This window comes from Leucoraja erinacea, chromosome 5, assembly GCF_028641065.1.
Source record: "Leucoraja erinacea ecotype New England chromosome 5, Leri_hhj_1, whole genome shotgun sequence".
NCBI lineage: Eukaryota > Metazoa > Chordata > Chondrichthyes > Rajiformes > Rajidae > Leucoraja > Leucoraja erinaceus.
In genome coordinates, this window is record NC_073381.1 from 99,016,265 (window position 1) to 99,039,423 (window position 23,159).

Genomic DNA, 23,159 nt, shown 5'->3' on the forward strand with positions numbered 1-23,159 from the left:
AATGGGTGACATTTCAGGTCGAGACTTCAGACTTATTCAGATTCTGAAGAAGGGTCTCGACCCGAAAAGTCACCCATTCCTTCTCTCCAGAGATGCTGCCTGTCCCGCTGAGTTACCCCAGTGTTTTGTGCCTAACCTTCGATTTAAACTAGCATCTGCAGTTCATTCATGCACACAGAGGAGCTTCTGGGTGTGTGGAGTAGACAATCCGAGTTGAACAGAGAGGGTTTTGAGGAGACGCATTGCATGTATCTAGACGGAGGGAAACGGTGACTAATCACGGGTAACATGATATAAGTAGAGTTCTTTCTTTCAATTGATGATGATTATACCTTATAACCTTATCAGCATTTGTCCCTCGCGAGGTGCAGTGACAATCTTTTTATACAATGTACACAACAGAGTTTCCACAAGATACATAAAGTGCTCATCCCTTCTTCGGCCCCCACGCTGGATCCCCCTTTGCTCCCAGTCCGCCCCGCCCCCACGTTAGGTCCCCTTTTATTCTAGGTGACGTGGCCCATCCACCTCAGCCCGACCTCATGGAATTAGATCCTGTGCCCCATGACACAGAAGGAGGTGATTTTGGCCCATCAAGTCTTTGATGGTTCAGTGAGCAATCCCTCTCCTCACTAACCTTCCCTGGCATGTATTAGCGTCGTGGGGGTCATATGTCACAACGCAGACCCTTCAGGCCACCATGTCTCTGCTGGCCATTGCCTCCGCCCATACTCATTCCATTCAAACATGATTCCATTCATCCATGGATCAAGGGGCCGCCCGGTGGTGCAGCGGTAGAGTTGCTGCCATTACGCGCCAGAGACCCGAGTTCGATCCTGACCCCGGGTGCTGTCGGTACGGAGTTTGTACGTGACCGTGTTAGTTTTCTCCGAGATCTTCGGTTTCCTCCCACACTCCAAAGACGTACAGGTTGGTCTGTTAATTGGCTTGGTATTAGTGTAATTGTCCCCAGTGTGTGTAGGATAGTGTATGCGAGGATCGCTGGTGGGCTGAAGAACGTGTTTCTGCGCTGTAGAATGGGTCGACTGGACTAGTATTCACTGGAATATAGAAGGATGGGAGGGAATCTTATAGGAACATATCAAATTCTTATTGAACAGGCAAATCCAGGAAAAATGGTCCCGATGTTGGGGGACTCCAGAACCAGGGGTCACAGTGAGTTGTGAATCTGTGGAATTCTCTGCCACAGAAGGCAGTGGAGGCCAATTCACTGGATGTTTTCAAAAGAGAGTTAGATTTAGCTCTTAAGGCTAATGGAATCAAACTGGAGTTTAGAAGGATGAGGGGCGTTCTTATAGAAACATATAAAATTATAAAAGGACTAGACAAGCTAGATGCAGGAAAAATGTTCCCAATGTTGGGCGAGCCCAGAACCAGGAGCCACAGTCTTAGAATAAAGGGGAGGTCATTTAAGACTGAGATGAGAAAAAACGTTTTCACCCAGAGAGTTGTGAATTAATGGAATTCCCTACCACAGAGGGCAGTGGAGGCCAAGTCACTGGATGGATTTAAGAGAGAGTTTGATAGAGCTCTAGGGGCTAGTGGAGTCAAGGGATATGGGGGGAAGGCAGGCACGGGTTATTGATAGGGGATGATCAGCCATGATCACAATGAATGGCGGTGCTGGCTCGAAGGGCCAAATGGCCTCCTCCTGCACCTATTTTCTGTTTCTATGTTTCTATGATATGGGGAAAAATCAGGAACCAAATATTGAATGGCAGCGCTGGCTCAAAGGGCCGAATGGCCTACGCCTGCATCTAGTTTCTACGTTTCAACCAACAACACTAGGGTCAATTCATCTACCAACCCGCACACGTTTGGAATGCGGGAGGAAACGGGAGCATCGGAAGGAAGCAGATGGCATCACATGGAGAACATGCAACCTCCACACACGGACGGCACTCGAGGACGGATGGAACCCTGGTCTCTGAAGCTGTGAGACAGTGGCTCTACCCGCTGCGGCGCTGTGGCGTCGACTGAAACGGGAGGACATGGAATCGGGTTAGACTAACAAGGGTGGGATGGAACATGACGTTAATTCTGCTTGAACCTGCAGTTTCTTGTGCGTGTGTGTGTGTGTTTTGACCTCTTGCTGTGTTCCCGCAGATTCTTGTTGCCAAGGCACTCGGGGTCCCTGCCAACAGGATTGTGTGTCGAGTGAAGCGTCTCGGAGGGGGCATTTGGCGGGAAGGCGTCACGCAGCACGTTGCTGGCGACGGTGGTGGCAGTCGCTGCACACAAGTAGGTGTTAGCATGGGCACAGATCTCTGGAAACGCTAGCGTCACAGAGTCGTACAACACGGGAACAGGTCCTTCAGCCCATCAAGTCCATGCTGGCAATAAAGCTCCCTATTACACCAATCCCACATTCTTATACCCCCCCACCCCTCCCCGATTCTAGCCCCCACCCACACTAGGGTCAATTTGCAGAGGCCGATTAACCCGCACGTCTTTGGGATGTGGGAGGAAACCGGAGGACTCGGAGGAAACTCATGTGGTCACAGGGATTTGCGGGAATGTGCAAACTCCACGTTGATAGCGGCAGAAGGTCAGGATAGAATCTGGGTCACAGCCACAGTGAGGCGATGAGGAACAGGTCCTCTGGCCCACAATGTCCAAGCCGAACATGATGCCATGTTAAACTAATCCCCTCTGCCTGCAAGTGATCCATATCACTCCATTCCATTCCCTGCATATCCACATGCCTATCCAAACGCCTCCTAAACACCACTACGGTATCTGCCTTCACCACTACCCCTGGCTATATGTTCCAGGCATCCAGCACTCTCTGTGTAATAGACTTGCCCCACACATCTCCTTCAAACTTGTACCATTCCACCTTTAAGATATGCCCTCTCTAAGTCTTTGACATTTCCACCTTGGGGGGGGGGGGGGGAAAGGTTCTGACTGTCAACCTTATTATGCCTCTCATCATTTAATATTCTTCTAACAGGTCTCTCTTCAATCTCCAAGGTTGCAGAGAAAGCAATCCAAGTTTGGCAAACCCCTCCATGTTACTAATCCCTTCTAATCCAGACATTATTCTGGTAAACGTCTTCTATCTCCCCATTCTCCACATTATGAGAACTTACACATAACCCCAAACACAGCCTAACCAAAGTCCTATAAAGCTGTATCATGACTTCCTGAAGATAGACACAAAATGCTGGAGTCACTCAGCGGGTAAGGCAGCATCTCTGGAGAAAACGAATAGGTGACGTTTCGGGTTGAGACCCTTCTTCTAAATGTTTGTGTCTATCTTCGGTTTAAACCAGCACCTGCAGTTTTTTCCTACTCATGACTTCCTGACCCTTGTACTCATTGCCTTGACCTACAAGCACACCACACACGCTCTTTACCACTCAATATAATTGTGTTGCCACTTTCAGGGAGTTATGGACTTGGACTGCAAGATCCCATTTTTACATCAATACTGTTAAGAGTCTTCCCCTTAACTGTATTCCTTCCCCTCATGTTTCACCTCCCCAAGTGCTACACATCACACATGAAATAAATAAACCAATAAGGACTGTGCATGGGGGAGTTTTGAACATTTGTGTGGAGGTTAAAGGAACAAAGGGACACATCAAAGAAAGACACAATGCTGGAGTAACTCAGCAGTTCAGGAGGCAGCTCTGGAGAACATGGATAGGTGATGTTTTGTGTTGGGATCCTTCTTCATGACAAGTTTGGTGGGACGTGGCTGATGTAGGGGATAAATTCCAGCAGGGGCCATTGGGCCGAATGGACTGTCTCTCCACAGTCTAGGCACAGTGGGAAGAGGGAACTGAAAGAATTGGGTGACCACCAAGTGTGCTCATCCCAAACCTGCTCAGCTTCTCGTTTGCATTTCCTTATCTCTATATCTTCCTCTCCCCTGACGCTTAGTCTGCAGAAGGGTCTCGACCAGAAACGTCGCCTATTCCACCTCTCCAGTGATGCTGCATGGCCCGTTACTCCAGCATTTTGTGTCTATCTTCAGCTCCTCATGAACTGGTTCCAGGAGGTGTGAGCATCACAGTGAGGATGGCGAAGGTTTCATGGACAGAGTGAATGTGGAGAGGATGTTTCCACCAGTGGGAGAGTCAAGGACCAGAGGGCACAGCCTCAGAATAAAAGGACACACCTTTAGAAAGGAAATGAGGAAGAGTTGCTTTAGCCAGAGGGCGGTGAATCTGTGCAATTCATTGCCACATTGGGCTGTGGAGCCCGTCATTGCGTATTTTTAAAGTGGAGATTGACAAGTTGATGATCAGTAAGGGTGTCACGGGATACGGGGAGAAGGCAGGAGAAAGGGGCCGAGAAGGAAAGCTAGATCAGCCATTATTGAATGATGGAGCAGAGTCAATGATGCAAGTGGCTTAATGTTGGTCTGATGACAAATGAAGGTGAACCTCAATGCTTCTCTCTCTCTTCCTGCTCTGTCCCATCTCCTCACCCTTCCCTCTCCGACAGGACCAAGTGTCCCGTGCGATGTGCACTCAGTCGTGATGTGGACATGTTGGTGACCGGGGGAAGGAATCCTTTCCTGGGACGTTACAAGGTACGGTCTCAGCAGCAATGGCCACGAAGGGAATTACATTTAGCTTTAAGTTTATTATTGTCAGATATACTGATAGGCATAAATACAATCAAATCAAACTCAAGTACAACAGGTAGAGCAAAGGGGAAGATACAAAGTGCAGAATATAGTTCTCAGCATTGTAGCGCACCAGTTCCACAGACAAAGTCCAATGTCCGCAATGGGGTAGAGGTGAATCGGACAGTACCCTAGCTTATGGAAGGACCGTTCAGAAGCCTGTTAACAGAGGGGAAGAGGCTGCTCCTGAGTCTGGTGGTGCGTGCTTTCAAGCTTCTGTACCTTCTGCCGGACGGGAGCGGGGAGAAGAAGGAATGATCGGGGTGGGACAAGTCTTTGATGATGTTGGCTGCTCTCCCAAGGCAGCGTGAAGTGTAGATGGAATTGTTCATTGACTCTTTCCCTGCGTTCACACACACAGGTCGGGTTCCTGAAGAGTGGGAAAATCGTGGCTGTGGACCTGACACTTTACTGCAATGCAGGAAATAGCCTGGATCTGTCATCTTCCGTACGTGAGACCAGGATTCACCACCTTACAACGGAGAAGTGCCCTGTTTTATAATCGTGACTAGAGCCCTTTCCACAGAGAACAACAAACAAAAGCAAAAGAATGGAGGAAGTACCCAGGAAGTCAGGCAGCGTCTTTGGTGAAAGAAACTGGGCTAATGGTTCAACATGACGACCTTTCATCAGATCTAGGGAAAGCTAGTGAACAGGCAGGTTTTAACTTGGAGAGAGAGAGAGAGAGAGAGAGAGAGAGCGCACAGAGTAATAAAACGATCTGTCATGGTCACCAAACACTAAAGTACTGCAGATGTTGCAGGTCTGAGATAAAAGCAGACAATGGAGGAAATGCTCAGCAGGTCAAGCAGTGTCTGTGGAGAGGGAAAAAGAGTTCATGTTTAAGGTCAACCAAATGTCAATAGACATGATGACACGGTGGTGCAACGGTATAGTTGTTGCCTCACAGCACCAGAGACCCAAGCTCAATGTTGACTATGGGTGCTGTCTGTACAGAGTTTGTACACCCAATGACAGCGTGGGTTTTCTCCGGGTGCTCCAGTTTCCTTCCACGCTCCAAAGACGTGCAGGTTTGCAGGTTAGTTGGCTTTGGTAAATTGTCCCTAGTTGGTAGGACAGTGCTGGTGTACGGGGATTGCTGGTCATCATGGATTCGGTGGGCCGAATGGCCTGTTTCTGCTGAACTAAACTAAACTTTTTGGAAATGGTGAGCGAGAAAGGTTTGAAATGTAGGTCTAAAAGGGATGAGTTGAGAAACTCATACTGCGATGATGGGGTGTGTAGGTGAGGTGAACTGTTACGAGGGGTGATACTGCAGAGAAGAAGAGGGTTGTGATAAGGTAAGTAACAATTGAGGGGAAAGGTCTGGAGGGGTGTAGGTGAAGAGGCATATGGGATGCTAGGTTTTATTATCCCGGGCATATAATATGATAGCATGTGCTGTAAGTATCGGTATAACTTTATCTAGAATAGACACAAAATGCTGGAGTAACTCAGCGGGACAGGCAGCATCTCTAGAGAGAAGGAATGAGTGACGTTTCAGGTCGATTCTCTACTTCAGACTGCTTCAGTCTCGACCTGAAACGTTACCCATTCCTTCTCTCCAGAGATGCTGCCTGTCCCGCTGAGTTACTCCAGCATTTTGTGTCTATCTTTGGTGTAAACCAGCATCTGCAGCTCCTTCCTGCGTATAACGTCAGCTGACTTTATTTAGATGGCGCTTGGAGTTTAGTATTCTAGTCACAACATCACCAGACTTGAGGGAGGACAATTCCAATGGTGTGGAGGAAATTCACTGGGATATTACCTGGGATGAAATGTTCCAGTTATGAGGAGAGATTGAATGGGTGGAGATGGTTGTAGTTTGATGGAGGAGGCTGAGGGGAGATGTGTTGGAGTTATGAGGTGCATTATATAGAGTGGATAGTGAACATCTTTCCCCCACACAGAACAAGATATCTAAAACCAGTGGAGTGAAAAGAAAATCACCCAAAATGAACTTGTATCTGCAATGGGCTGCCTGAGTGGGAAGATGTACTCTCAGCCACAGCAAGGAAGGAGCATTTAGATGAGCATTATCTCACCAAGGCTAAAGGGCTCAAGACCAAATGAAATTGATTTAGATTGTGTAACCATCAGCGTGGCCATGGTGGGCTGAAGGGCCTGCTTTGGTGATGTGTGACCATAAAGGGCCTGTCCCACCTACACGATTATTTCGGCGACTTGCCGGGACCCGCCATAGTCGCAGCAGGTTGCCGAACTTTTTCGGCATGTTGAGAATCCAGCGGCGAGCAGGAAAAGGTACGACTCTTTGTGCGACTGCTCACCCCCAAACATGTCGCCCAAAGAGTCGTACCTTTTCCTGATCGCCACTGAATGCTGAATATTTTCGGGCAACCTGCTGCGACTATGACGGGTGCCGGCAAGTAACCGAAAAAATTGTGTAAGTGAGACATGCTCTTAAGTCAATGGCTTTAGAGGAATAAATGATGAGATTGTGGGATGATTTGAAAGCAACGGGTTTGGTGTCGTTTGTGACTTTATCTCTCCCTCTCCCTCCCTCTCTTCCTCTCCCTCTCTTTCTTTCTCCCTCTCTAATTTCTCTCTCCCTCCCTCCCTCCCTCCATCCCCCTCCTGTCTCTCTCCCTCTCTCTTTTCCCCCTTCCTCTCTCTCACTCTCACACTCACACTCACTCTCGTCAGATCTTGACGGTGGCACTGTTCCACATGAGCAACGCTTACAATATCCCCAACATCCGGGGAGTTGGCCACGTCTGCAAGACCAACCTGCCTTCCAACACGGCCTTCCGGGGATTCGGGGGCCCTCAGGGAATGCTGATCGCTGAGACCTGGATGGACGCTGTTATCCGGAAGAGCGGACTGCCTGCAGATCAGGTATGGAGAGAGCGAGGGGTCGGGGGGGGTGGGGGGGGTGGAGGGGGGGGGGGCAAAGACTCCATTGCTGGGATAAGGGCTCATAATATCTCAGGGCCTGGGAGGAAAGGTTGGGCTGCAGTCCCTTGAGCCACAGACAAGGTAGACAGTCAGAACCTTTTACCTGTAGTGGAAATCACAAAGAGGGCATAAAGGTGAGAGGGGCAAAGTTTAAAGGAGATGTGCAGGGCAGGTTTATTACACCCATGGGTGGTGGATGCATGGAATGCTCTGCCAGGGGTGGTGGTGGAGGCAGATACGATAGTGGTGATTATGAGGCTTTTGGATAGGCATGTGGATATGCAGGGAATGGAGGGATATGGATCACGTGCAGGCAGAGGGGATTAGTTTAACATGGTGTCATGTTCGGCTGGGACATTGTGGGCCGGAGGACCTGTTCCAATGCTGTATTTTCCTATGCTCTATTGTTCAAGATCAGCATTGAAACGCAGGCATTATTTTAATTCCTGCCACCCCGTCATTTATAGTCATCGTTTCACTTGAAATGGGGTTTTAAATCCTGTCTCCTCCTTGCTTAACAACCAACACTTACAATTCTCTCCAGAGATGCTGCCTGTCCCGCTGAGTTGCTCCAGCATTTTGTGTCTACCTTTCTTACAATGGTCTTTATGCACCCTTTTCCAGTTTAATGACACTCCTCCTATATCATGACAACTAGAGCGGTACAAAGTTCTCTAAATATAGCCTTTTCAATGTCTTGTACAGCTGCAACATGACATTCACAACAACTTTCCTCTACCCCTTACCATAACTGATGAAGGCAAGTCTTCACCACCATGTTACAATGGTGTACATGCACCCACCGATTTCACCGTTCACAACACACCTCAGGTCCCAGCCGTTTATTGTGTATGTCCAGCCCAGTTTTGTCCTACCAAAATGCAACATCTCATATCTATCTGAATTAAACTCAACTTCTAAACTGTCCTTCCATAAGGTCGGGTATTGTCCGATTCACCTCCACCCCATTGCGGACATTGGAGTTTGTCTCTGGAGCTGTTGCACTACGATAAGCTGAGAAATATATAGTGTGGACTGTATCCTTCCCTTTGCTCTACCTATTGTGTTTGAGTTCGACTTGATTGCATTTACGTATGGCATGTCTGATCGGATTGGTATAGCATGTAATACACGTGACAATAATGAACCCCTTTCCATTCCTGAGGTGCGGAGGTTGAACCTGTACAAAGAGGGAGACATCACCCACTTCAGCCAAAAGATGGAAGACGTGAACATTGGGAAATGTTGGGATGAATGTGTGGAGAGCTCGTCCTACCACAGCAGGAGGAAAGCAGTGGATGAATTTAACAGGTCTGGTGGATGCTTTGGTGCATGGCGGCCGAATAGCAGTATTAGAGTAATTCAATGTGGAAACGGGCCCTTTGGCCCAACTTGTCCATGCCGCCCAACATGCCCCATCTACACCTGTCCCCCTTGCCTGCATTTCAACAACTTTCTTCAACAACCAAACTACAAGCAGCTTGGTGGGGAAGGATATCAGAGTGATATTGGAGAGTGGAACATTGGAGTCGATCGAATGAGTAAATGGAACAAATTAGAAAAGGTTGAAAGGTCCTCTTGTTCCAGACTCTGTGCTTATGTGGGGGGGGGGGGGGGGTCACTGGGTCGCGACCTCCAGCGGTTTCCACGGTTACCACTCTGGCCCACAGGAACTAACGGTCTCCCATCTTTCCGTCAGGCAGCATCGCTGGAAGAAGAGAGGGCTGGCGTTAATCCCCACCATGTTTGGAATTAGCTTCTCCCAAACCTTCTTCAATCAGGTACAGAAGGAGTGAGGGTGGAGGGAATAATGAGAGGTGTGGGAGGGTTTAGAGTTTTTAGAGTTTAGAGACGCAGTACGGAAACAGGCCCTGTGGCACACTGCGTCCACGCTGACCAGCGACCCCCGTTACTCTACACCAGGGACAGTTTAACCATAACCATATAACCATATAACAATTACAGCACGGAAACAGGCCATCTCGGCCCTACAAGTCCGTGCCGAACAACTTTTTTTTCCCCTTAGTCCCACCTGCCTGCACTCATACCATAACCCTCCATTCCCTTCTCATCCATATGCCTATCCAATTTATTTTTAAATGATACCAATGAACCTGCCTCCACCGCTTCCACTGGAAGCTCATTCCACACCGCTACCACTCTCTGAGTAAAGAAGTTCCCCCTCATATTACCCCTAAACGTCTGTCCCTTAATTCTGAAGTCATGTCCTTTTGTTTGAATCTTCCCTATTCTGAAAGGGAAAAGCTTGTCCACATCAACTCTGTCTATCCCTCTCATCATTCATTTTTAAAACCAAATATGTGAATATATTTACAAATTTTACCAAAGCCAATTAACCTAAAAACCTGTACATCTTTGGAATGTGGGAGGAAAACGGAGTACCCGTAGTAAACCCACATGGTCAAAGGGAGAACATGCAAACTCCATACAGAGAGCACCCGTGGTTAGGATCAAACCCAGGTCTCTGGTGCTGTAAGGCAGCAACTCTACCGCTGCACCACCGTGCCACCCCGTAAAAATGTTAAACATGAAACAAGTTGCAGAGGAAAGTGGAGGGGCAGAGAGAGCAAAAGGAAAGGAAAGGCTCCATGTTGAGGTGGAGATCAGGAAGGAAGGAGTGGGTGATGTTGCCAATGGAGATAAGTGCTGATGGTTAATAGACAGATAAATGAATCTGAGGGAGGAGTGAATATGGAAAAGATTAAATCAAAACTTGTGACAGACACAACATTCTGGAGTAACTCAGCGGGACAGTCAACATCTCTAGAGAGAAGGAATGGGTGACTTTTCGGGCCAAGACCTTCCTTCAGACTGAGAGTCAGGGGAGAGGGAGATACAGAGATAAGGAAGTGTAAAGTGTGAAAACGAGACAAGGGATGGAGATCAAGGAAAATGTTGAATAGACTATTGTTAGCTGGGAGAAGGTAACAACAAAGCAAACAGAGATAAAATGTAGTCAGAGACCGTCAGACCAGTAGGAGAACATGGAAAGGGGGAAGGATGGAGAGAGAGGGAAAGCAAGGAGTACTTGAAGTTAGAGAAGTCAACCTTACACTTATCTCTGTGTCTTCCCCTTCCCTGGCTCTCAGTCTGAAGAAGGGTCTCGACACGAAACGTCACCCATTCATTCTCTCCAGTGAAGCTGCCTGTCCCGCTGAGTTACTCCAAAAGGTCGTGTCTGTCCTTGGGTTAAACCAGAATCTTCAGTTCCTTCCAAAACAGGAACTTTTCGCAGGAAGTGAAAGCCAACTGTTGAGTTACACGGTTGAGTTAGATGTTGAGTTGGGGTGTTGCCAGCCTGGGCGATGAGATGTGGTTTTCCCTGAGGTGGCCCTGGTTTCATTGGGGTGGCGCAGGAGGGGAAGGGCTGAGGGGTGTGAGCGGGAGTGGGGTGGAGGCTTCAAGTTAAACCCTTCCCCTGTGTTCTGTTTCAGGCGGCAGCTTTGGTTCACATTTACACTGACGGCTCGGTGCTCCTGACCCACGGAGGCACGGAAATGGGACAAGGGCTCCACACCAAGATGGTGCAGGTACCCGCAACGTCCTTGCTCCCAGGAAACAGGACTGAGGTCCATTTCTGCAGAAGAACCGGGCAGTTTGTGACTTTATGTTTCTTAAAGTTGTAAATGTGTGGACATCTACAGATGAGAAGGATAGAACCTGCTATTAGAAACATAGAAACATAGAAATTAGGTGCAGGAGTAGGCCATTGGGCCCTTCGAGCCGGCACCGCCATTCAGTATGATCATGGCTGATCATCCAACTCAGTATCCCGTACCTGCCTTCTCTCCATACCCCCTGATCCCCTTAGCCACAAGGGCCACATCTAACTCCCTCTTAAATATAGCCAATGAACTGGCCTCAACTACCTTCTGTGGCAGAGAGTTCCAGAGATTCACCACTCTCTGTGTGAAAAAAGTTCTTCTCATCTCGGTTTTAAAAGATTTCCCCTTTATCCTTAAGCTGTGACCCCTTGTCCTGGACTTCCCTAACATCGGGAACAATCTTCCTGCATCTAGCCTGTCCAACCCCTTAAGAATTTTGTAAGTTTCTATAAGATCCCCTCTCAATCTTCTAAATTCTAGAGAGTATAAACCAAGTCTATCCAGTCTTTCTTCATAAGACAGTCCTGAAATCCCAGGAATCAGTCTGGTGAACCGTCCGTCTCTGCACTCCCTCTATGGCAATAATGTCCTTCCTCAGATTTGGAGACCTAAACTGTACGCAATACTCCAGGTGTGGTCTCACCAAGATCCTGTACAACTGCAGTAGAACCTCTCTGCTCCTATACTCAAATCCTTTTGCAATGAAAGCTAACATACCATTCGCTTTCTTTACTGCCTGCTGCACCTGCATGCCTACCTTCAATGACTGGTGTACCATAACACCCAGGTCTCGCTGCATCTCCCCCTTTCCCAATCGGCTATTAGCCCAGGGGGTTGCCCGACTGGCAGAAACCTGCAGTTGCGAGAAATCTGAAATAAAACTGAAAATGCCATCAGGCAGCCGCTGAGCAGAGAAAAAGGGAGTTTAATGGGCCTGTCCCACTTACGCACCTTTTTTGGCAACTGCCGGCACCCGTCATAGGTTGTTATTGGTCGCCGAAAATGTTCACCATGTTGAATATCCAGCAGCGACCAGAACAAGGTATGACTCTTTTGGCGACTACTCACGGGACGTGTCACTAGGGTGTCGCCTGTACGGTCGTGACTAGTTTCTTCAGTCGCCCAAAGAGTCGTAGCGTCTTTCTGGTCGCCGCTGATTTTTCAACGTTGAAAATTTACGCGTCCTGCAACGACCTACGACGGGTGCCGGCAGTCGCCAAAAATGTCACGTAAGTGGGACAGACCCATAAGTTTCAGGTTGGTGACATTTCAGCAGAATAGATCTATACTCAGTTTCAGGTTGGTGACATGCTTAACAGCATCTCTGGAGAGAAGGAATGGGTGACGTTTTGGATCGAGACCCTTCTTCAGACCTTCAGATCTTTGGATCCAGGGTTGGGAGGAGGGATATTGTGGTAGTGCCTGCAATGCCTTGTTTCAAACCTCCCTGTTAAGATGTGGCAGATTAATGGGCCAATGGTTTGCCCATCAAGGATTCATGCATGACTAGATTTATAAAGTCATCCTCCATAATTCACCTTCCCCAGGAGTGAACCCGCCCATTCCAGGTCCGCGTCTGATAAACTACTGCCTCATGGCACAGGAATGTCTTACTGGGCTTTGTCCTCAGTTATCTGGAGCGGGAATTGAACCCACGCTGACTAAGAAGCCGTCCACAGAGACACGGAGAGACATGGGGCGACACGGTAGCGCTGCGTTAGAGTTGCTGCCTTACAGAGCTTACGGCGCCAGAGACCCGGGTTCGATCACGACTATGGGTGCTGTCTGTACGGAGTTTGTACGTTCTCCCCATGACCCGCCTGGGTTTTCTCCGATAGCTTCGGTTTCCTCCCACACTCCAACGATGTACAGGTTTGTAGGTTAATTGGTTTGGTAGAAATATGAATTGTCCCCATTGTGAGTAGGGTAGTGTTAATGTGCGGGGGTCGCTGGTCGGCACGAACTCGGTGGGCCGAAAGGCCGAAGGGCCTGTTTCCGCACTGTATCTCTAAACTAAACTAAGCTAAACAAAAATACGACACGGAAACGGGCCCTTCGGCCCAGCGGGTCCGCACAAACCATCAGCCTCCCATTTGTGCTGAGCTTGCATTAATGAGCTGTGTGAATGAACGCTGTGGTTTATCTAGGTTGCTAGTAAAGTGCTGGGAATTCCAGTTTCCCGGATATACATCTGTGAGACAAGCACCAATACGGTTCCGAACACAAGCCCAACTGCAGCCTCTGTCAGCTCCGATATGAACGGAATGGCAATTAAGGTAAGAGACCAAACCCAGTAAACACACCGTCCGCGGACAGGACGTCGAAGGATGAGAATCCGTAGCCAAGAAGGGGAAGCCAAAATGCCGAACGAACATCACGCCGAAAAGCCAAGATACCAAACGGACACCACGCCGAAAGGATATGAAGCCGAATGGGCACCACGCTGAACGGACATGACGCAGAACGGACAAGACGCAGAAACGGACAAGACGCAGAACGGACATGACGTTGAAAAGTTGCCGAACGGACGTGACATCTCCAGGGACGGGATTTGCCCGAAACCTTGTCAGCGATTGGTCCAGACCCCCGAGTCCATCACATCACTGGCTGGGGGGAGACAGGAGGGTGGGGAGCTTGAGCTTGCATTTGTAAAATGGTGGAAGTGACTCCAAGCTGCTGCGATTGCCAGGATTTTCAATGTCATGTTCATAAATAGATAAATTGGTGTACCTTGTTACATTTTAAAATAGTTAAGTAATATATTTTTTTGTGTATTCTTGCAGCAAATATAGATTTTTAAAAGTGTTTCAGTGTTTCATACCTATTTATCATTCCGGCTTCACGTGTGTTCGGCGCCAGATTGTTTTTTGGCTTAAAATCTGACGGGGAACGAACATGATGTTGAAAATCTTCTGCGGCAATCGCAGCAGCTTGGAGTCACTTCCACCATTTTACAAATGCAAGCTCAAGCTCCTCCCCACCCTCCCGTTTACCCCTCCTAGCCAGTGATGTGATGGACTGGGGGGGTCTGGACCAATCGCTGACAAGGTCTCGGACAAATCCCGTCCCCGGAGACGTCATGTCCGTTCTGCGTCTTGTCCGTTCGGAATGATGTCCGTTCGGCTTCGTAACCTTTTTTCGTCATGCCCGTTGGCTTTTCGGCGTCTTTTCCTTTCAGTATCTTGGCTTCCATTTCTTTGCCGCGGCTTCTCGTCCTTCGACGTCCCGTCCGGGTACCAAACATACGCTGGCTGTATATTTTAAACCACTCTTCACATCAATTACCGGCAACCCCTCCCTCTCTTTCTCTACAGATTGCGTGTCAGACTCTTCTGGAAAGATTGGAGCCATTTAAATCAGCCAATCCAACAGGAAGCTGGGAGCAGTGGGTACGTGCGACAAAGTCGGTCAAGAAGGGTCTCGACCCGAAACGTCACCCATTCCTTCTCTCCAGAGATGCTGCCTGCCCCGCTGAGTTACTCCAGCACTCTGTGTCCTTCTTTTGTAAACCACCAACTTGCCCACACCGACCAACATGATACATCTTCACTAGTTCCACCTGCCTGCATTAGCCCCATAGCCTTCTAAACATGTCCGATCAATGTACCTATCTAACTGTTTCTTAAACTTTGCAATAGTCCCAGCCTCAACTACCTCCTCTGGCAGCTCGTTCCCTACACCCACCATCCTTTGTGTGAAAACGTTACCCCTCAGGTTCCTATTAAATCTTTTCCCCCCCCTCACCTTAAACCTATGACCACCTGTTCTCCATTCCCCTCCTCTGGGCAAGAGACATTATGCATCTACCTAATCTATTCCTCTCATGATTTTGTACACCTCTATAAGATTATCCCCCATTCTCCTGTGCTCCAAGGAAGAGCATCCAAGCCTGCTCAACCTCTCCCTCTAGCTCAGACCTTCGAATCCTGGCAACATCCTCATAAATCTTCCCTGTACTCTTTCCAGCTTGAGCACATCTGTCCTATATCAAGGTGACAAAACTGAACACAATACTCTAAATGCGGCCTTACCAACGTATTTTTTTACTGCAACATGACCTCCCAACTTTTATACTCAATTGCATGTAGTAGGGTCCCAACCCAAAACTTCACCTACCCATGTTCTCCAGAGATGCTGCCTGGCGCGTTGAGTTACTCCAGCACTCTGTCCTTTTTTCGTAAACCAGCATCTGCAGTTCCTTGTGTTTGGATTGATTATTCCATTCATTCCGGGTAAGTATTGTTTCGGCAATGGGAGAATATCAGGAGCTCCAATATCAGAGAACTTCATAAAAACCTGCAGATGGTGGAAATCTAAAATAAAAACAGAAAATGTTGGAGAACATGGCAGGCCAGGCAGCATCTGGTGAATATAAATTTAGTGAACGGTTTGTGTCGAAGGCAAGTGTTTAGCTTATTATTAATGTCACGTACCAAGGTAAGGTGAAAAGCTTTTGTTTGCGTGCTATCCAGTCAGTGAAAAGACTATTCATGATTAATATCAAGCTGTCCACTGTGTACAGATACAGACATGGGTGTACAAGATAAAGTCCAGTAAAGTCCGATTAAAATCCGACAGTCTCCAATGAGGTAGGTAGGAGGTCAGGACCTCCTTTTGGGCCCCATATCTGAGGAAGGATGTACTGGTCCAGAGGAGCTTTACAAGAATGATCCCAGGAATGAGTAGGTTAGTATATAACTAGCGTTTGACGGCACTGGGCCTGTACTCGCTGGAGTTTAGAAGGATGAGGGGGGGGGATCTCATTGAAACTTACTGAATAGTGAAAGGCTTGGATAGAGTGGATGTGGAGAAGAAGTTTCCACTGATGGGAAAGTCTAGGACTAGAGGTCATGGCCTCAGTATTAAAGGACGTTCCTTTAGGAAGGAAATGAGGAGGAATTTCTTTACTCAGAAGGCGGTGAATCTGTGGTATTCCTTGCCACTGAAGACAGTGGAGGCCAAGTCAAGGGATATTTTTAAGGTAGAGTTAAATAGATTTTTGATTAGTGCGGATGTCAGGGGTTATGGAGAGAAGGCAGGAGAATGGGGTTAGGAGGGAGAGATAGATCAGCCATGATTGAATGGTGAAGTAGACGATGGGCCGCATGGCCTAATTCTGCTCCTATCAATTATGACTTTACGACCTATGAGGACTTCTCTGTAGTTGGTGAAAGAATGGTTCACTTGCTTGATAATGGCTGAAAGTGACCTTCCATGCAGTAGGTTGAACACAGTGTTCTCCTGAATCAGTCTCCATTGCCTGTCTGGAAGTATGTGAGAGATTCTCCTTGTTACCCTGATTTCTTCCAATTGGATGCATTTGCATGCGTGAATTAGGATCTGGAGTAAGCCCTGTGTCCCTGATTGTCACTGCAACTCTGTGCGGCAAGGTGGCACAGCGGGAGTGTTGCTGCCTTACAGCGCCAGAGACCCGCGTTCGATCCTGTCTATGGGTGTTGTCTATACGGAGTTTGTACGTTCTCCCCGTGACCACGTGGGTTTTCTCCGGGTGCTCCGGTTTCCTCCCCCACTCCAAAGATGTACAGGTTTGTAAGTTAAATGCCTTTGGTAAAAAGTGTAAATAGTCCCTGGTTTGGTGGGGCAATGTTACTGTGCAGGAATCGCTGGTCGGCGTGGACTCAGTGGGCTGAAGGGTCAGTTTACGCACTGGATCTCTAAAGTCTAAACTTATGAGTTATCCACCCACACTAATCTTTAATTGCTCGCTTATTGATGATATATCTAACAAGAGCATTCAAAGACTTTGCTTCCACCAGCCTAGGAAGAGTTCCTAAACCAATGACCCCCAAAAGTAAGAATAACCAACTCATCTCTGTGTTAAATGGCCAATCCCTTACTTTTAAAAAGAGATATTAGTCTCGATTCTCTCCAACCTACCAGAGATCTAATATATTAAAGTTATAGAATCATACAGCATGACAATGGGCCCTTCAGCCCAACTACCTCTTCTGCCAGCTCGTTCCATACTGTGTGTAAAGGTTGCCCCTCAGGATCCTACTAAGTCTTTCCCCTCGCACCTTAAACCCATGCTCTCTTTGATTTCCACATCCTGGGATAAAAAATATCATTCACGCTATCTATTTCAGGATTTTATACGTCTTTTTAAGATCAATACCTCGGCCAAACCTATCCAAAATCCGAGCCTGCCCAATTGTTCAGGCCCTCGATTCCTGGCAACATCCTCGTAAATATTCTCCGCACTCTTTCCAGTTTAATGCCACCTGTCCTACAGCAGGGTGAAACAAAAGCTGTAACATCATGGACCTACTTTTGTACTTAATACCCAAACTGATGAAAGCCAGACTTTCATCACCATCTCCCTCTGATGCCACAATAGACTTTGTTAGCAGATGTGTCTTGCCTTTTATGCTTAGTCCCTGTATCACTTCATTCCCATTGCATCCTTAAATCTGAAGGTGGGTCTCGACCGGAAACGTCACCCATGCTTTCGCTCCAGAGATGCTGCCTGTCCCGCTGAGTCACTCCAACATTTTGTGTCTGTCTTCGATTTAAACCAGCACATGCAGTTCTTTTCTACACATCCTTTAATCTGTTCACTTATTTCTCAAGGACTGTGTCTCCCCAGCTCCCTCAATCCTCCAAGTAATTCTCCAAATAATTCTCTCCTCATCTCAATCTCACCCGTCCACTTGTACTCAGATCCATGACTGCCTCTCCCTTGAGTGTGTAGGATAGTGTTAGTGTGCCGGATCACTTGTCGGTGCGGAGTCGATGGACCGAAGAGCCTGTTGCCGCACTGCATCTCGAAACAAAAGTAAAGTAAACATGAACTTTAAGCAGAGGCAACATTTGTGGAGGGAATGGACAAGTGATGTTTCGGGTCTGAGGGGGTATGAGAGGGTAATAGTGGACTGAGGGATGGGAGGGGTGGACATGAAGCTTGTGTGATGGATCGTTAATCTTCCTTGTTGTCCCTCAGGTCTCCTCAGCGTACATGGGAAGAGTGGGTCTGTCAGCGACAGGATTTTACAGGTAAACCTTTATGTCTGGTCACAACCTGGTGGTGACTGCGAGTTGGGCTCGGGGATAAACAGAGCAGGACATCAATCAGACATTTGCCGGATTAAATCTAGTGCCAGGACGTGTGATGCAGCCTGGAAACTGCAGCCGACCAGCGATCACCCCGTACACCAGCACTATCCTACACACACTAGGGACAATTTACAGAAGCTAATTAATCTACAAACCTGCACGCCTTTGGATGTCGGAGCTCCCGGAGAAAACCGAATGCGGTCTCGGGGAGAATGTGCAAACTCCGCAACAGACAGCACCCGTAGTCAGGATCGAACCTGGGTCTCTGGTGCTGTGAGGCAGCAGCTCTACCGCTGTGCCACCGCGCCGCGATTTAGAAATGGGGATAGTGTGTGTCTTGGAGGGGAATCTGCGAGTGGTGGTGTTCACCTGCATGTACTGCCCTTACCCTTGGTGGTAGAAGTTGCAGTTTAGGGAGGGGGGAGTGCAGTCAGGAGAGTCAGTGGAGGTTTGGCAATTGTAGAAAAGTATCATGGCAATTGGCAAACTGCTTGCTGGGATACCAGTCACAAAAGCTATAAATGTGTTTACTTCAGCAGTAAACACACAGTAATCTGGTCAGTTAATCACAAGTTATAAAGGTATCTCTAAAAGATTTCTGCTGCAAACAGCAAATGCATATTGCAGAACTAACTGTTTGGCTCAAAATAGGCACAAAATGCTGGAGTAACTCAGTGGGTCAGGCAGCATCTCTGGAGAAAAGGAATAAGTGATGTTTTGGGTCAAGATCTTTCTTCAGACCTGACAACATAGGCTTAAGGTGAGGGAGGAAAGATTTAATAGGAATCTGAGGGGTAACTTTTTCGCACATAGGGTGGTGGGTGTATGGAACGAGCTGCCAGAGGAGGTAGTTGAGACTGGGACTATCCCAACGTTTAAGAAACATTTAGACAGATACATGGATCGGGCAGTTTTGGAGGGATATGGGCCAAACGGGGGCAGGTGGGACTAGAGTAGCTGGGACATAGAAACATAGAAACAGAGAAATTAGGTGCAGGAGTAGGCCATTCGGCCCTCCAGCCCTGCCCCGCCATTCAATATGATCAGCGCTGATCATCCACCCCGTTATCCGTTACCTGCTTTCCTTCCTTACCCCCTGATCCCCTTAGCCACAGGGCCACATCTAACTCCCTCTTAAATATAGCCAAGATGTGGCCTCAACTACCCTCTGTGGCAGAGAGTTCCAGAGATTCACCACTCTCTGTGTGAAAAAAAGTTTAGGGGTAATCTCGGGGGGATTTCCCCTTATCCTTAAGAGTGGTACCCGGTGTGGAATGGACTTCCAGTAACATCGGGAGGCAGGTTCCGCATCTAGGTGTCCAAACCCCTTAAGAATTTTGTAAGTTTCTATAAGATCCCCTCTCAATCTTCTAAATTCTAGAGAGTATAAACCAAGTCTATCCAGTCTTTCTTCATAAGACAGTCCTGACATCCCAGGAAACAGTCTGGTGAACCTTCTCTGCACTCCCTCTATGGCAATAATGTCCTACCTCAGATTTGGCTGGTGTGGGCAAGTTAGGCCAAAGTGGCCTGGTTCCACGCTGTATCACTCTATGACTATGAGTGAGCCCCTAACTATTAGATACCCAAACTGTGGAGGGATCTCACACTGAGGAGGACATATCGACCAGGTGCCTTCAGTTGGTGGTGAGGTTTGCTCCGGGCCTGTGCTGTTAGTAAAAGGTCTTCATCGGAAATGGTGCTGACACAGATCAATCTTCTCTGGCCAGGACTCCTGATCTGAACCACAATTGGAAAGAGAACAGGGGAAGACCTTACAATTACTTCACTTATGGCGTGGCCAGCTCAGAGGTAGAAGTTGACTGTCTCACCGGGGACCACAAGGTAAGAACGACTGGTAGAGGAGCAGGAGTGGCCACTCGGCCCCTCCAGCCTGTCCCAATGTGTAACAAAATCACGTGTAGAAAGGAACTGCGGATACTGGTTTACACCAAAGAAAGACACCAAATGCTGGGGTAAATCAGCGGGACAGGCAGCATCTTTAGAGAGAAGGAATGGGTGATATTTCGGCTCAAGACCCTTCTTCAGGCTGTTGTCAGGGGAGTGGGCGGTACAGAGATAAAATGTAGTTGGAGACAGTAAGACTGGTGGGAGAACTGGGAAGGACAAAGAGGGAAAGCAAGAGCTTGAAGTTAGAGAAGTCAATATTCATACCGCTGGGGTGTAAATTACCCAAGCAAAATATGAGGTGCTGCTCCTCCAATTTGCACTGGGCCTCACTCTGACAATGGAGGAGGCCCAGGACAGAAAGGTCAGATTGGGAATGGGAGGGGGTTAAAGTGCTGAGCAACAGGGAGATCAGGTAGGTTGAGACGGACTGAGCGGAGGTGTTCAGTGAAACGATCTCCGAGCCTGCGCTTGGTCTCGCCGATGTAGAGAAGTTGACAACTGGAACAGTAAATACAGTAGATGAGGTTGGAGGAGGTACAAGTGAACCTCTGCCTCACCTGGAAAGACTGTTGAGGTTCTTTGATGGAGTCAAGGGTGGAGGTGGTGGGCGGTGGAGTGGTGAGGGTCGGCGGAGTTGCTGGTGGAGGCCCGCGGAGGACTGGAGGATGAAGCATCGGTAGTCCCAGTCAGACAATTTCCAGGGAGGTGGTGAAGGTCGCCGGCAGCCCCAGGGAGGCAGTAAGACCAACAGAGGCACTGGAGAGGCGGTGAAGGTCAGATTGTGGCCCCGGAGAGTCATTCAGGCAGCATCTCTGGAGAAAAAGGATGGGTGACTTTTCGACTCGGGACCCTTCTTCAGACCTAATATTCTTAAGATGGTGTCTGACTTGATGTAGCCTTCTACAGTAATCTTCCGCTTACCAAATGCCTATCTACCTGCCTTAACGCCATTGAAAGGCTCTGCTTTCAATAACGATTGCCAAAAGGTTCTAAACACTCACAACCCAATAGAGTGAAAATATAATCTCCCCCCCCCCCCCCCCCCCCCCCCCTTATATGGGCAAACACTTACTTTTGAAAAAGTGACCCCTAAAAGTACGCACAAGAAGAACCATCTTCTACACACATCCATATTGTTAAGTGAACCTCAGGGATCTGGAAGCTTTCAGTCAAGTCTTCCCTCTCTTCCAAACTCTGAGTGTTCAGGTTTCCTCCCAGACCTCAAATGTTGGGAGCAATCTTTGCTGCACAGCTCTACGCTTCCCTGAGTGGCTGGGTTAACTGTGCCACTGTATATTGACCAGAGTATACCAGTGAGTGTAGAATTGGGAGTGAGTTCAAGTTCACGTTTATTGTCACTTAACCAACTAAGGTGCAGTGAAATTTGAGTTACCATACAACCCTACTAAGTGAAAAGAACACAATACACACATAAAATAAATTTAGCATAAACATCCACCACAGTGGAATCCACATTCCTCACTGTGATGGAAGGCAATAAAGTTCAGTCATCTTCCTCCTTTGGTCACCCGTGGTTGGGGCCTTGAACCCTCCTCACTTGCCGCTGCTGATGGTCCGATGTCCAAGCCCTCTCGTTGGGATGATTGAAACTCCAGCATCGGGACAGATTGGAACACTCCGCGCGCGGCATGCAGCTCCCGAGTCGGCTACTTCTTACCGGAGACCGCGGGCTTCACAGTGTTAAAGTCCACAGGCCCCGCATTCGGAGCTCTTCTTCTGGTGATCCTCGGCAATGGATCCCCGACTCCGCGATGGTAAGTACGCGCCATGCCCATGGCTTGAAGGTCTCCAGGAAAGGCCGCACCACTCCACGTTGTTAGGCTGCAAGGGGGGGATGAAATTGCATCTCCATTCAGGTATGTGACTGAAAAAAAGTTGCCCCCTATTACCACCCTTCCCCCACCCCCCACATAAACTAACCAAGAAACAAACTATTAGAACATACTTAAAATAATATAATAACAATAGAAAGGACACACAGACTGTTGGCGAGGCTGCCACTACAGTGGCGCCACCTGGTGGAATTGGGAATGTGCAGACAATAGATTGCAGGAATTTAGAATGAGTGGGAGAATGGATTTCCTCGGTTAGCTTTACACTTTAAACTTTAGAGATATAGCGTGGAAACAAGCCCCTCCACCGGGTCCGTACCAACCAGCAATCACCCCATACTCTAGCGCTATCCTACGCACTAGGAACAATTTACAATTTACAGAAGAGAAATTAACCTACAAGCCTGCACATCTTTGGGGTGTGGGAGGAAACCGGAGCACCCAGCGAAACCCCACACAGTCACAGGTGGACCGTGCAAACTCCATACAGACAGATTGCACGGTGGTGCAGGGTAGAGTTCCTGCTTTACAGTAGCAATGGTAGAGTTTCTTGCCAGAGACCTGGGTTCGATCCTGACTACGGGTACTGTCTGTATGGAGTTTGTACCTTCTCCCCGTGACCGCGTGGGTTTTCTCCGGCATGTCCGCTTTCCTCCCATACTCCAAAGTCGTGCAGGTTTGTAGGTTAATTGGCCTGGTACAAATTGAAATTTGTCCCTTGTGTGTAGGACAGTGTTAATGTACGGGATCACTGGTTGGTGCAGACTCGGTGGGCCGAAGGGCCTGTTTCCGCGCTGTATTTTGAAACTAAACTGAGGACCCGTAGTCAGGGTGGAACTTTGGTGTCTGGCGCTGTAAGGCAGCAACTCTACCGCTGCACCACTATACCTTTGCATATCAGCTACGTGAGTCTGCATGAAGCACAGTCAATTAACTTGTCTTCACTCCGGACTGTCCTTGATTTCAGAACCTGCGCACGGATATTGTCATGGACGTGGGTCTGAGCCTGAACCCAGCGGTGGACATCGGGCAGGTGAGCTTCCTGATGAAAACGTGGGGAGAGACAGTAATTCCTGAATCTCAACCTGTCCAGGAATGGTTTATAGCCATTTTGACACT

General features: G+C 48.2%; 1 protein-coding gene across 1 annotated transcript in view; it reads left to right on the forward strand.

Annotated features, from left to right (window-relative positions):
• The window catches only part of LOC129697635 (xanthine dehydrogenase/oxidase-like), a 79,134-nt gene that overhangs the window by 50,923 nt on the left and 5,052 nt on the right, over positions 1-23,159 (forward strand). Inside the window, 13 exon segments of the mRNA XM_055636348.1 lie at positions 2,128-2,199; positions 2,201-2,262; positions 4,477-4,564; positions 5,022-5,108; positions 7,325-7,516; positions 8,742-8,887; positions 9,276-9,357; positions 11,032-11,127; positions 13,350-13,478; positions 14,517-14,591; positions 18,164-18,216; positions 20,007-20,121; positions 23,008-23,073. Of these exon segments, the coding sequence (XP_055492323.1) occupies positions 2,128-2,199; positions 2,201-2,262; positions 4,477-4,564; positions 5,022-5,108; positions 7,325-7,516; positions 8,742-8,887; positions 9,276-9,357; positions 11,032-11,127; positions 13,350-13,478; positions 14,517-14,591; positions 18,164-18,216; positions 20,007-20,121; positions 23,008-23,073 (1,263 nt within the window).